Source organism: Hyaena hyaena, unplaced genomic scaffold, assembly GCF_003009895.1.
Source record: "Hyaena hyaena isolate Hyena2069 unplaced genomic scaffold, ASM300989v1 scaffold_173, whole genome shotgun sequence".
In the NCBI taxonomy this organism is placed as follows: domain Eukaryota; kingdom Metazoa; phylum Chordata; class Mammalia; order Carnivora; family Hyaenidae; genus Hyaena; species Hyaena hyaena.
The window spans coordinates 1,463,035-1,478,805 of NW_024080805.1; the positions used below are offsets into that span (position 1 = coordinate 1,463,035).

At 35.8% G+C, this 15,771-nt stretch overlaps 1 protein-coding gene across 6 annotated transcripts in view; it reads right to left on the minus strand.

Annotated features, from left to right (window-relative positions):
* The window catches only part of KIAA1841 (KIAA1841 ortholog), a 62,394-nt gene that overhangs the window by 26,420 nt on the left and 20,203 nt on the right, over positions 1-15,771 (minus strand). For all 6 annotated transcript variants that reach the window (XR_005529877.1, XM_039240341.1, XM_039240339.1 and 3 more), the window contains 4 exons: positions 15,593-15,753; positions 10,743-10,829; positions 10,523-10,633; positions 8,113-8,236 (listed from right to left, as the gene is read on the minus strand). Coding sequence is in view for 5 of the 6 variants with exons in the window: in XM_039240341.1 (XP_039096272.1) it covers positions 8,113-8,236; positions 10,523-10,633; positions 10,743-10,829; positions 15,593-15,753 (483 nt within the window). In the remaining variant the exon portion in view is untranslated. The remainder of the gene's footprint in view (positions 1-8,112; positions 8,237-10,522; positions 10,634-10,742; positions 10,830-15,592; positions 15,754-15,771) is intronic.

Consider the following 15,771-nt stretch of genomic DNA (forward strand, 5'->3'; position numbering starts at 1 on the left):
TAATTCTGGTCACTGGCTTGCTGAAACAGTCACGTTTAATCCATTCTCTAGATGTAAATTCTACACCTACCTACTTTTTCATCTCTTTCTCTCAGGAGTAATCAGACTATATACTGTCTCTGGATAACACCATTGTCTTTCTCTCACCTCTTCAACCATATTCCACTCTTTCGCTCTTTGAAAAAAGCTTCTTATCCCTTCTGCCTGTTCATTTCATGTCCAATTTTCCCTCATCCCCGCCCTGTCATTTCTCTCTTTCTCTATGCTCTTCAACCAGCACTGCATACACCCAGCTATTTAATTGTAGCTGGGAAATCTGGGTATATGCTTTAAACTGTCCTTTGACTACTGGGTTTCTTCTTTTTTCCTTTTTTTTCTTCTTTTTGACTTTTTTATGTATTTGTATTTTCTATTATTCACCTTCCCTCCTCCCTCTTTTCTACTTTTTCGTTTTCCCTTTCAGTTTGCGTGTTTATTGGATTTGTCTGTGCATTTGTGTGCCTTTGTTCCCTGTGTGTTTGTCTGTCTGTTTTCTTCTCCAGGGCTACCTCAAGAAACAAGCCAAAGTACACATGGAGGAGAGTCCCAAATACCACTATGAGTAGGAAAACAAAATAACCAAGGTCTCAACAAGAAAGACCGAGACATACCATTCAAATAATACTTTCGGAAAGGATAGGCCTTGGTCAAAGAGCCTTCTTGGGTACAGCAGTGTTCACTGGTGCAGAGTGCATAACAAGTTTTTAAAACTAACAAGAGATAGAAAGCTAACCACAAAGATGAAATGAAAGAGCTCTCCTCCAAAGAAATTCCAGGAAGAAATGACAGGTAAAGAACTGCTCAAAACAGATATAAGCAGCATAACTGAACAAGATTTTGGAACAATAATCATAAAATTAATTGCTGGGCTTGAAAAAAGCATGGAGGACATCAAAGAAACTATGGCTACAAACACCATGGAGCTTAAAAATACGTATGATGAATTAAAAAATGCGATAAATGAGATACATAATAAACTGGAGGCGTCCAATGCACAGACTGAAGAGGCAGAAAGGAGAATAAGTGATTTAGAAGACACCATTATAGAAAAACAAGAAGCTGACAAAAAAGAGACAAAGTGATCCAGGAACATGAAAGAAGAGTTTGAGAGCTCAGCAATAAAATCAAACGGAACAATATCCGTATCATAGGAATCCAAGAAGAGGAAGAGAGAGAGAAAGGTACTGAAGGAGTCCTGGAACAAATTATAGCAGAGAACTTCCCCAACCTGGGGAGGGAAGTAGACGTTGAAATTCAAGAGGCACAGAGAACCTCCTCAGACGTAATATGAATCAATCTTCTGCATGACATATCATAGTGAAAATGGCAAAATATAAGGACAAAGAGAGAATTTTGAAAGCAGCTAGGGAGAAAAGGGCCCTAACATACAAAGGGAAATCTATCAGAGTGGTGACAGACCTATTGACTGAAACCTGGCAGGCCAGAAAGGAATGGCAGGAGATCTTCAATGTGATGAATAGAAAAAATATGCAGCCAAGAATCCTCTATCCAGCAAGTCTGTCATTCAGAATAGAAAGAGAGATAAAAGTCTTTCCGAATAAACAAAAACTGAAAGAATTTGTCACCACTAAACCAACTCTACAAGAAATCCTGCGGGGAACTCTCTGAGGGAAATGTTGCAAGGAACGCAAGATGCTAGAGACACACCATAAGCATGAATCCCACAAATGACACAATGACTAAACTCATATATTTCAATAATAACACTGAACGTAAATAGACTAAATGCCCCAATCAAAAGACATAGGGTAGCAGAATGGATTAAAAAAAACAAAATCCATCTATTTGCTGTCTACAAGAAACTCATTTTAGATGGGAGGACACTCTCAGATTGAAAGTAAGGGGGTGGAGAAATATCTATCATGCTACAGGAAGTAAAAAAAAAAGCTGGAGTAGCTATACTTATATCAGACAAACTGGACTTTAAAGTAAAGACAGTAACAAGGGATGAAGAAGGGCATTATATAATAATTAAAGGGTCTATCCATCAGGAAGAGCTAACAATTATAAATGTCTACGCACCAAATATGGGAGCACCTAAATACATAAAACAATTAATCACAAACAGAAACAGTCTTATCGATAAGAACATGCTAATAGCAGGGGACTTTAATACTCCACTTATGGCAATGGACAGATCAACTAAAAGAAAATCAATAAAGACACAATGAACTTAAATGACACATTGGACTAGATGGATTTGACAGATATATTTAGAACTCTACATCCTGAGGCTATGGAATTCATATTCTTCTCAAGTGCACATGGCACATTCTCCAAAGGAGATCACATACTGGGACATAAAGTAGCCCTCCATAAATATAAAAGAATTGAGATCATACCATGCACCCTTTCAGATCACAATGCTATGAAACTTGAAATCAATCACAGGAAGAAGTCTGGAAAACCCCCCAAAAACATGGAGGCTAACAAACACCCTACTAAAGAACGAATTGCCAATCAGGCAATTAGAGAAGAAATTAAAAAATATATGGAAACAAATGGAAATGAGAATATAACAATCCAAACCCTACGGGATGTGGCGAAAGCAGTCCTAAGAGGAAAGTACATTACTCTAGGGCTATTTCAAGAAATTAGAAAAGGTGCAAATACAAAATCTAACAGCGCACCTAAAAGGGAGAGCAACAAGAGCACCCCAAACCCAGCAGAAGAAGAGAAATAATAAAAATCAGGGCAGAAATAAACAATATAGAAACCAAAGAAACAGTTGAACAGATCAATGAAACCAAGAGTTGTTTTTTTGAAAAAATAAACAAAATTGACAAACCTCTAGCCAGGCTTCTCAAAAAGAAAAGAAAGAGCACTCAAATAGACAAAATCATGAATGAAAACAGACTGATTACAACCAACCCCTCAGAAATACAAGCCATTATCAGGGAATACTATGAAAAACTATATGCCAACAAACTGGACAACTTAGAAGAAATGGACAAATTCCTAAACACACACTCACTACCAAAATTCACACTGGAAGAGATAGAAAACCTGAACAGACCCATGACAAGTGAGGAAATCGAATCAGTTATCAAAAATCTCCCAACGTATAAGAGTCCTGGGCCAGATGGCTTCTTGGGGACTTTTACCAGACATTTAAAACAGAATTCTCAAACTATTCCAAAAAATAGAAATCGAAGGAATACTTCTGTACTCATTTTATGAAGCCAGCATCACTTTGATTCCCAAGCCAGAGACCCATCAAAAAAAGGAGAACTACAGGCCAATATCCTTGATGAATACAGATGCAAAAATCCTCAAGATATTTGCAAATCGAATCCAACAGCACATAAAAATTATCATCCACCAAGATCAAGTGGGATTCATTCCTGGGTTATAGGGCTGGGTCAATATTCGCAAATCAATCAGTGTGATCCATCACAGCAACAAAAGAAAAGATAAAAATCATATGATCCTGTCAATAGATGCAGAAAAAACATTTGACAAAATACAGCATCCCTTCTTAATCAAGACCCTCGAGAGAGTCGGGATAGAAGGAATTTATTTAAACATCATAAAAGCCATCTATGAGAAGCCCTCAGCTAACATCATCCTCAATGGGGAAAAACTGAGAGCTTTCTCCCTGAGATCAGGAACACGACAGGGAAGTCCACCCTCACCACTGTTGTTTAACATAGTGCTGGAAGTCCTAGCATCAGCCATGAGACAATAAAAGGAAATAAAAGGCATCAGAATTGGCAACGAAGAAGTCACTTTCACTTTTCGCAGACGACATGATACTCTACATAGAAAGCCCGACAAACTCCACCAGAAGCCTACTAGAACCGATCCAAGAATTCAGCAAAGTTGCAGGGTACAAAATCAACGTACAGAAATTGGTTGCATTTTTATACACCAACAATGAAGCAACAGAAAGAGAAATCAAGAAACTGACCCCATTCACAATCGCACAAAAAAACCACAAAATACCTAGGAATAAACTTAACCAAAGATATAAGAGATCTGTTGAAAATTATAGAAAACTTATGAAGGAAACTGAAGAAGACACAAAGAAATGGAAAAATATTCCATGCTCACGGATAGGAAGAATAAATATAGTTAAAATGTCATTACTACCCAAAGCAATCTACACATTCAATGCAATCCCAATCAAAATTGTACCAGCATACTTCTCAAAACTAAAACAAACTATCCTAAAATTTGTATGGAACCACAAAAGATCCCAAATAGCCAAAGTTATATTGAAGAAGAAAACCAAAACGGGAGGCATCACCATCCCAGACTTTAGCCTCTACTACAAAACTGTCATCATCAAGACAGCATGGTATTGGCACAAAAATAGACACATAGACCAATGGAATAGAATTGAGAACTCAGAATGGACCCAAAAGTATACAGCCAACTAATCTTTGACAAAGCAGGAAAGAGTATCCAATGGAAAAAAGACAGCCTCTTTAACAGATGGTGCTGGGAGAATTGGACAGCAACATACAGAAGAATTAATCTAGATCATTTTCTCATACCATACACAAAAATAAACTAAAAATGGATAAAGGACTTGAACGTGAGACAGGAAACCATCAAAACCCTAGAGGAGAAAGCAGGAAACAACCTCCTTGACCTCCACTGCAGCAATTTCTTACTTGACACATCCCCAAAAGCAAGGGAATCAAGAGCAAAAATAAACTATTGGGACCTCATCAAGATTAAAAGCTTCTGCATGGCAAAGGAAACAATCCATAAAACTAATAGGCAACCAACGGAATGGAAAATATAGTTTGCAAATGACATATCAGATAAAGGGTTAGTATTCAAAATCTGTAAGAAACTCATCAAACTCCACACCCGAAAAACAAACAACCCAGTGAAGAAACGGGCAGAAGATATGAACAGACACTTCTCCAAAGAGGACATCCAGATGGTCAACAGACACATGAAACGATGCTCAGCATCCCTCCTCATTGGGGAAATACAAATCAAAACCACACTGAGATACCATCTCACGCTGGTCAGAGTGGCTAAAATTAACTCACGAAACAACAGAGGCTGGTGAGGATGTGGGGAAAGGGGAACCCTCTTACACTGTTCGTTGCAATGCAAACTGGTGCAGCCACTCCGGAAAACTGTGGAGGTTCCTCAAAAGATTAAAAATAGAGTTATCCTGTGACCCAGCTATTACACTACTAGGAATTTATCCAAAGGATACCAAAATGCTGATTCAAAGAGGCATATGCACCCCAATGTTTATAACAGCACTTTCAACTATTGGATATATATACACATGTGTATATACACCTACATGCAACGGAATACTACTTGGCAATGAAAAAATGAAGTCTTGGGGCGCCTGGGTGGCTTAGTCGGTTAAGCGTCNGGGGGTGCTATGCTGAGCGAAATAAGTCAGGCAGAGAAGGACAAATATCATATGTTTACACGTATAGGAGGATTAGGAGGAACTTAACGGAGGACCGTGGGGGAGAAGAAGGAGAGAAATAGTGGGGGAGAAGGAGAGAGGCAAACCATGAGAGACCCTTGAATGCTGAGACCAAACTGAGGACTGATGGGTGTGGGGGGGAGGAGGGGTGATGGGCATGGAGGTGGGCACTTGTTGGGATGAGCACTGGGTGTTATATGGAAACCAACTTGACAATAAACTATTTGTAAAAAAAAAAAAAAAAAAAAGGTGCACAATCATACACTAAATATTTTGCATATGAACTATTTTATGAGTTTATAAACTCTCCATAATATACATTTTTAATTGCTTATTTATTTATTTTGAGAGAGAGGGGAAGGGGATACCAAGCAGGCTCCATAGCAGCCCAGAGCCCAATGCAAGGCTTGGTCTAAAGACCCTGAGATCATGACCTGAACTGAAATTAAGAGTCAGACACTTTTCTGATTGAGTCACCCAGGCACCCCTAATTGGATTTATTGAAGTATAAGATTCATATAGTAAAATTTATCCTTATACAGTAAAATGCATCTTTTTATGAGGTTTGACAAATGCATTTAGTCACATAACTACCACCACAGTCAAAGCCCAAGCCACTGCTATCAGTCTAGAAACTCCCTAGGCCTCTTTTGAGTTCCTTCTTCCACCCTAGATCAACACTGATCTGTTCATGGTTCCTATAGTTTTGGCTTTTCTGGAACGTCATGTAAGTGGAATCATACTGCATTTAGTTTTTTAGTCTGGCTTCTTTAACTTAGCAAATGGATTTGAAATTTATCCACACTGTTTATGTGTCAGTTTATTCCTTTTTTAGTGCTGTATAAATGCATCACAGTATGTTTATCTACTCACCCATGAAGGACTTGATAGTGTCCTTACTTTGGGGCCATTATGAAAAAAGCCACCATAAACATTTCCATACAGGTTTTCATGTGAACATATGTTTTTATTTCTCTTGGGTAATTACCTAAAAGTAGGACTGCTAGATTGTATGGCTAATGTAAGCTTAACGTTTACCACGCCAGACAGTTTCCCAAAGTCCTGGAGTCATTTTGCATTCCTACCAGCTATGTATGAGAGTTCTAGTTGCTCCACAGCCTCAACAACACTATTTACTGTCAGGCTGGTGTGTAGTAGTCTTCCGTACAATGGAGTATCACTAATAATCAAGGATATCAGGCTTCTAAAATCTAACTTATTTAGCATGTTAGAACACAGAAAATGCGAGGGATTTTTTTTTTTCACTTCTTGATAGAATATTGAATAGTGAGTTACAATATTTAATATTTATTATGGGAATGTCTGGGTGGCTCTGTTGGTTAAGTGTCCAACTTTTGATTTTGGCTCAAGTCATGAGATTGAGGTAGATCCCTGTTTGGGATTCTCTCTTTTTCCTCTGCCCCTCCTTCCAGCTCATGCCCTCATGTATGTGTTCTCTTTCTCTTAAAAAAAAATCCAATTAAAAAAATTGTGGGGACTAAGGAGTCCATTGGGTGGAAACTTATATAGTTTGAAAAAACTCATTCTGGGGCCCCTGAGTGGCTCAGTCAGTTAAGCATCAGACTTCAGCTCAGGTCACGATCTCACTATTTGTGAGTTTGAGCCCTGTGTTGGGCTCTGTGCTGACAGCTCAGTCTGGAGCCTGCTTCAGATTCTGTGTCTCCCTCTGTCTTTGTCCCTCCCCCACTTGCACTGTGTCTCTCTCAAAAATAAACAAACATTAAAAAATAAAACTCACTCTGAATGTTGTGATAAGCTGCTCTTCTTTCTATCTACTAAAAATCATTACTCAAGTGAGAAAGGAAAATTACTGGGGAAGGGAAACATTAGGGATTTATAAAAAGTTTTATGTAGAACACTTTAGATTTATACCTAATACTAATTAGGAATGACTGTGACCTATAAAAATCTGTTTACTCTATAACAGTATTTACTATAGGTACCTTCAAATAGCAACCTTTCTTGTGCTTTTATTACACACTTCATTTATTTTAAAAAAATGAGCAAAATCTTTTTAACCTTTTTGGGAACACAACTGCTACAATAAGAAAAGCATATATCAATAGTACCATATCTACAAAGTGTTTCTGAATTTCTAAGGAAATTAGTGGGCTAACAGAGAAAGTGTGGCTTAAAATAATTAAAGGTAGTAAGGATTTCGTTGTTTTTTTTCTCACTGAAAAAACAGATTTGGCCACTTAAAACCTGTTGGTTTTCAAAAAATTAGGCAAGGTGTGATTGTTTCAGCAATGAAAGTAAAAAGGAGGACAAAGATACACAGAGAGATGAAACCAGAGGCAAGCAATGTTTAAGAGTTCCATTGTTTTTGCCGTCAGTTTTTTTTAAAAAGATGTCAGATATTGTCCAAACACATCCAAACATACTGGTTAAACATCATGTATTAAAAGAGCCTGTTATGCTGGGTGCTTGCCTGGCTCAATCGGTAGAGGATGAATCGCTTGATCCTGGGGCTGTGATTTTGATGCCCTACATTGGATGTAGACATTACTTAAAAATAAAATCTTAAAAAAAAAAAAAAAGGAACAGAAAAAGAGAGAGCCTCCTATGAATGTTTACAAAGAAAGATATTAACAAAACAAAACAAAACAAAAAAACCTTACCTGATAACATCTTGAACAAGTTAGCCAGTTGACTGTTCCCCACAAGCGCCAATATACATCTCTCCAAGATTTTAATTCTTCAAAAAGACTGTTCAAATACTCATGAACATCCCAAGTCTTATCCCTGGGGAAAAGAGCCTCAGTTATTATGTTGTTTACAAGCAAGTAATATAAACAATTTATTCTCAGTAAATGTTTTTAAATTCGTGGCTTATATCTAAGAACATTCCCCAAATATTGGCTGTGGGATGGACTACACTGAACAGTACATACAATTTCATTTGGGAATTTGTTTATTCTCCTTTTCTGTGGATAACAGAAAAAGATATGAAAGTCTCAGTGCCAAATTATTATGTTAAACTACATAAATTATTTTGCTAAGCTATATTAAATATGGTTTGAGCAGGCTAACAGTTGAGACTTAGGCATATGTTGCTAAATAGAATCTTTATCCCAACATATTGTAAAATAAGTTGTTATTTATTACTGGTGATTCTAAACATTTCATTAATATATTAGTTCTTTATATTATTTTCAAAAGGCATTCTCCAATTGAGTAATATCGTAATATATAATCAGGTCTTAGTAACATATATTTTTAAGTAATATAAACTTAAAAAATAGTAAAGGCTTAAAACCCTATTTGCTACATCCATATGTAACTCATGTTCCTATTTTTTCCAAGTCCCTTAATCATTTTGAACTTTTGCTATTTTTTTCCTTAGTTTAACAAATAATAAGATGTCATGATGTTATTATAAATTACATAGGTACATCTGTTTTAATTAGAGACAACTGAAAAAATATTATCAACAACTGACTTGCAGGGAAATGCTTTAAATAAAGCAAGAAAAATGGATGTTGAAGTATCAATTTTTTTCAAATAGTATTAATAGTTATTGCTGTCAGAATGGAAGTGCTTTCCAGAAGCTGAAATCAAGTCTCAAGACAAAAAAGTATAAAGTTCCAGGTGTTTACAATAACTAATGAAGATTTCCCTGATTATCACAGGAAGAGAAAAATGAAACATTTTAAACAGGACTGTAAGGGGTACCTGGCTGGCTCAGTTGGAGGACTATGGGACTCTTCATCTTGGGGTCATGAGTTCAAGCCCTATGTTGAGTGTAGAGATTACTAAAAAAATAAACTTAAAAAAATAAAAATAAAATAAACATGACTGTGCTATCAATAGTAGGGTCACATGTGTTTATATTCATTTTAATGTTTAAAATATGCAGTTTAACATTTATAGTGAACAAAAGTGCTATACATTTTTATCATAGAAGAACAAACAGAATTAAAACCATCCATAATACTATCACTAAAGGTAACAGCACAATTTACACTTTGGTGAATGGTTTTAGTTTTGTTTTATGAACTGTTTTTTCCCCCACTTAATTCACCACTAACAACTTACTATGTAAGTATATATTCTTCTACAACATTATTTTCAAAGGTTGCACACTGAGAATTGATTAGATATGTTATGTATACACATACTACTACATGGATAGATTTTAGTTCTCTTAATCAATTGGATGTTTCTCTTTTTTTCTACTTAAACGATATAGCAATAAATGTTCTTGTTGAGTGCTTTCACAAATCCAATATTACCTCTTTGGATAAATTCCTAGCAGGAAGATATCTTTAGAAAATATATAAATTTCAGAATTTTTGCTTTTCTGAGATATTATACCAATTTATAATACTCTCCCCCCAAATGAGAATGAGAACTGATTTTGAATCTAAAGGGGAATAAGAAAAGACTATGTAATGAAATACTGACAAAGTATGAATAAATAGATTATGAAAAATTCAATTTTAAAGATAATTTCCTCATTCACCAAAATTTATCTGAAAGTAAATTTGGTTCTCTGTCAAATTCAATATAACATTTGTATAAATAAAATATTTTTTTTTGTATTTTTTTGTATGTTTATTTGTATAATAAAATAGGGAAATAATTTTTAATGGCAGTGACCGGAGTATCTTTCAAGATTAATGCACAATAATTTTTACTATTTTAAAGTTTAAAAAATCATGAAATTTACTTAGTAAATAAAATACAGCTTTTACATAACTTTTTTTTTTAATGTATTATTTATTTTTGAGAGAGAGAGAGAGAGAGACAGCGTGAGCAGGGGAGGGTCAGAGAGAGAGGAAGATAAAGAATCTGAAGCAAGCTCCAAGCTCGAGCTGTCAGCACAGAGTGCGATGCAGGGCTCGAATTCATAAACCATGAGATCATGACCTGAGCCAAAGTTGGAAACTTAACCGATCGAGCCACCAAGGCACCCCAAAAGTAGCATCTTTCCAAGTCAAAGCTGGATCACATTCAGAGAAAAATGTTATGATTTTAGAAAAACACTAGTAATTCACACTTAAAAGCTATATTTCATTGTTACTGCACCTTATGTGAATGTAAATAATATTTCCATGTTGATCCACATTGATTTTTCCAGGAATGCAAGGAATTCTTCTTTCTGTTTCTTTTGTTAAAAGTTTCTTACACAAACAGCATCTATAACATAAAGAACATAAAAACTATTCCAGAAGAAAATTTTAAAATGTAGTAAAATTAAAGAATTTAGCTGCACTGTATAGAATACCAAAGAAAAACACATCCATACCTGTATAATGTTGCTGCATTATTCCGAGAATCTGGGTTCAAATACTCAGGATCAAAAAGTCTTTCAATCTTCTTACAAAAAAGTTTACTATTAACAACAAATGACCGACAAATTAATTTTCCATATTTACATTATGAAAATTACTAGATAGTGATGAAAATAAATACTGATCTATCTGTATATGTAGAAAATAAAATTAATAAATACTTAGCCTTTCTGGGGATTTATGATATATTTATAGTGTTCTAAGTAAATGAACCTATTAATAAGAACTGCTTAATCAAGAATGTATTTTCAGGGGTGTCTGGGTGGTTCAGTTGGTTAAATATCTGACTTCAGCATAGGTTATGATCTCACAGTTTATGGGTTTGTGTACTGGGTTTGGGCTCGGTGCTGACAGCTTAGAGCCTGGAGCCTACTTCAGATTCTGTGTCTCCCCCTCTTCTCTCTGTCCCTCCCCTACTTTTGCGTGCGCACACACGGGCGTTCTCTCTCTCTCTCTCAAAAGTAAATAAATAAACATTTAAAAAAAGAATGTATTTTCACAAGAATATTTGTTCAGAATATTCAAGATTGAGGAACTTAAAAACTTAAGAATCCTGGGTCTACCAATAACTTGGCATATGATCTTTGAACCTTGTTTTCGCATCGATAAAATGGGGTTAATGTGGGGTATCAGGGTGGTTCGGGTTAAGTGTCCGACTTCGACTCAGGTCATGATCTCATGTTTCGTGAGTTGGAGCCCCGTGTCAGGCTCTGTACTGACAGCTCAGAGCCTGGAGCCTGCTTCGGATTCTGTGTCTCCCTCTCTCTCAGTTCTCCCACCCCTGACTCACACTGTCTCTCTGTCTCTCAAAAATAAAGATTTAAATAAATTAATTAATTAAATAAAATGGGGTTAATAATCCCAAACTCATAAGGTTTTATGAGGGTTAAATGAATAGCATTTTTAAGAGTGCCAGATATAACATTAAGCAATTGATATATGTTAATAAAAACTTATTGATTATGCATAATATGAGTAAACTTTAAGTCTTATGTCATTAATTCCAAGTGTATTTCCCGAGGTCACGTCTGGATTTAGGACATTATTCCCATTTTCAAGTTTTTAGCTCTCAGATAAGTGCCCTCTGTCTCATTCCCCTTAAGGACTAAACTCTTGTATAATCCCCTGTGTTATCAATTTCTCCCTCTAGAATGAATCATTCTGATCAGGATATAAACATCACTTAGTATCAACCTTAAAAAAAAAAAATCCTCTCTTGGGTCTACCTATCCCTAATGATTACTGCTAAAATGTTTAGCATTCATTTAGAGCAAAACATCTGGAAAAAAGTTGTCTAAATCCAATTGGTCACATTTCTGTCCTCATTTTATACTACATGGTAGAAGCATTCCACACATTTGATCACTTAATCACTTCCCCACTTTTTAAGATTTTATTTTTAAGTAATCTCTGCAGCCAGTGTGGGACTTGAACTTACAACCCTGAAATCAAGAGTTGAATCCTCTACAGATTGAGCCAGCCAGGAACCCCAATCACTTCCCCACTTTTGAAACTATCTTTCTTTATAACTTTCCTTTGACTCACTGGCTCCTCCTCAGGCTGTTAAATGGCCACTCCTCGGCTGAACCTCTAAATATTGAACAGTATTTATCAATACTCTCTTGCTAACAATTAGAAATTGAAATAAATAAAAATAGCATTCATGATAGCATGAAAATATTTTACTTAGGAATAAATTTATTTTATTTATTTTTTATTTTATTTTTAATGTTTTATTTATTTCTAGGAGAGAGAGAGAGAGACCACGTGAGGAGGGGAGGGTCAAGAGAGAGAGAGAGAGAGACCACGTGAGGAGGGGAGGGTCAGAGAGAGAGGGAGACACAGAATCTGAAGCAGGCTCCAGGCTCTGAGCTGGCAGTCAGCACAGAGCCCGACGTGGGGCTCGAACCCACGAACCGCGAGATCATGACCTAAGCGAAAGTTGGATGCTTAACCAACTAAGCCAGGCGCCCCTTACTTAGGAATAAATTTAATTAAAAAAAAAAGAAAAATATGTCTACACTGAAAACTATAAAACACTGCTAAGATAAATGGAGGGTTATACAATGTTCATGGACTGAAAGACTCAGTATTATTGAGATCTCAAATCTTTTCAAATCTAAAGGTTCAATGTTATCCTCCAAACTCCAGCAAGTTTGTGTTTGTGTGTCTGTCTATGAGAGAGACAGAAAGAGGAAATGGGCAGGCTGATTCCATATAATATGCAGAAATGGAAAGGACTTAAGATGGCCAAGACAGCAATTTTGAAAAAAGACAAAGCTAGAGAATTTAGATTACTATATACCAAAAAAATATTATAAAGCCAATGTAATTAAGGCAGTGTACTACTGATACTAGTACAGACAGAGAAATCAACAAGACTACACAGTCACATGCAAAATAATGAAACTGGATCACTTTTTCACACCATACACAAGAAAACCCTCAAAACAGATTAAAAATTCAAACATGAGACCTGACACCATGAAACTCAGAAGGAAACAGTCAATTTCTTTGACATTGACCTTTGCAACTTTTTTCCTATAGATATCTCCCTAGGCAAGGAAAACAAAAGCGAAAATAAACTATCATGACTACACCAAAATAAAAAACTTTTGCATGGCAAAGGAAATCATCAACAAAAGGCACCTACTGAATGGAGAAGATATTTGAAATGATACATCCAATAAGGGGTTAATATCCAAAAAATATAAAGAACTTATACAACTCAACACCTCCAAAAACAATCCAATTAAAAAATGATTAGAAAAGTAAATAGACCCTTTTCCACAGAAGACATACAGATGGCCAAGAGACATGAAAAGATGTTAACATCATTAATCATGAGGGAAGTGTGAATCAAAACCAAAATGAGATATCATCTTACATGTCAGAATGGTTAGAATAAAAAAGATAAGAAATAACAACTGATGGCAAGGATGTAGAGAAAAGGGAACCCTTGTGCGCCGTTGGTGGGAATGTAACTTGGTGCAACCACTATAGAAAACAGATGGAAGTTCTTCAAAAGATTGAAAATAGAACTACCCTATGATCCAGTAATTCCAAAATTGGGTATTTACTCAAAGAAAAGAAAAACACTAATTTGAAAACATATAAGCACCTGTATGTTTATTATAACATTATTTACAATAGCCAAGATATGGAAGCAACCCAAGTGTGCATGGATATATGAACGGATAGAAAAGATAATGTAAATACAGTGGAATATTACTTAGCCATAAAAAAGGATGAGATCTTGCCATTTGTGACATGGATGGACCTAGAAAGTATAACACTAAGTGAAATAAGTCAGAAGAAAACAAATCCCATATGATTTCACTTATATGTGGAATCTAAAAAAACAAATGAATAAACAAACAAAAAGCAGAGTCATACCTATACATGCAAAAAACAAATGGCTGGAGGGGAGGGAGGTAAGGGAATGGACAAAATGGATGAAGGAGAGGGTGAAATACAGGCTTCCTGTTTTGGAGTGAATAAATCATGGGATTGTAATGGCATTGTAAAGTGACAGATGGTAACTACATTTGTGGTAAGCACAGCTTAATGCATAGAGTTGTTAAGCCACTATGTTATAATCTGAAACTAATGTAACACTGTGTGTCAACTATATTTCAATTTAAAGAAAAGAAGAAGAAACCAGAAGAACAAAATGGAGAATTTGGAAACACATGGTACCACTGCAATTCAGTGGAGAAAGAATGGTCTTGCTAAGAAATCTCATCCAGTTCCATAGTTTCAAATCTATCTACTCTTGTGTTTCTCTTTTAAGCTCTGATCTCTGACCTAAGCTTCAAACATATATCCACCTACCTCTGCTACCTTGCCTGGATGTCCAAAAAGCATATTAATTATATTAAGTAATCTCAACAAGATCCAAATCCACCTCTAAACCCCTTACCTCAATCTCTCCTCTATTAATGGCACTACCATCCACTTAGTTGTTCAACCTTAAATCTCAACCCAGTAATTATCCTAGGATACACTCTCTTCCCACATTATTCCATTTAAAATCTGTCAATCTTTCTAATAACACACTCTGCATACATCTACTTCTTTCCAGCTCCATTGCTCCTACTCTAGTCCAAATTCTTCCATTTCTCACCAGACTACTGCAACAGCCTCATCAGTTTCTTTGCTTCTTACATCCTTATAGTCTATTCTCCACAGAGCAACAGGATGATCTCTTCAAAAACTGATCATGCCACTGCTCTGTTCCCATGCATATTTAAAATAAAGTATACCCTCTTTGCTAAGACTTAAACAGTGCCTAAACTGCTGACCTTATCCCATGCTACTCTTCCTCTTTATAATAAAGCCAGTTTTAATAATTTTAACATAATTCACTAACACAATATGCTCATATGTACATTATACAAAATAATTTAAGTACTGATTTTTATCTAGTCATTGGCTCTGCATACATTTTACCTCATTTAAAATAAAATAGAGGGGCACTTGGGTGGCTTAGTCGATTAAGTGGCTGACTCTTGATTTTGGCTCAGGTCATGATCTCACAGTTTACGGAATAGAGCCCCACGTTGGACTCCACGGTGACAGTGTGAAGTCTACTTGGGATTCTCTCTTTTCCCCCTCTCTCTGCCCCTCCCCTGCTCATGCTCTCTCTCTCTCTCATTCTCTCTCTTTCAAAATAAATGAATAAACTTAAAAAAATAGAAACATTTCTAAATATATTCTAAAAATGGAATATTTCACTAAAATGAAATAGAAATATATTTCTTCTAACAGGAACATTAGGTTAAAAATTAAATTAAAAAATTACCTCCTAAACTTATCTTTCTTGTCCTTTAAATCATCAACTTCATTATGTGTGAACAGATCAGCTATACGTGTAAGAAGGTTTGCATTAATACAGTTCATGTTGCATGGGGTAGCTACTATGGCATTCATATTTTTGTGGCAATACTGAATACATTGTTCAACCTGAAAAAACAAAGAACA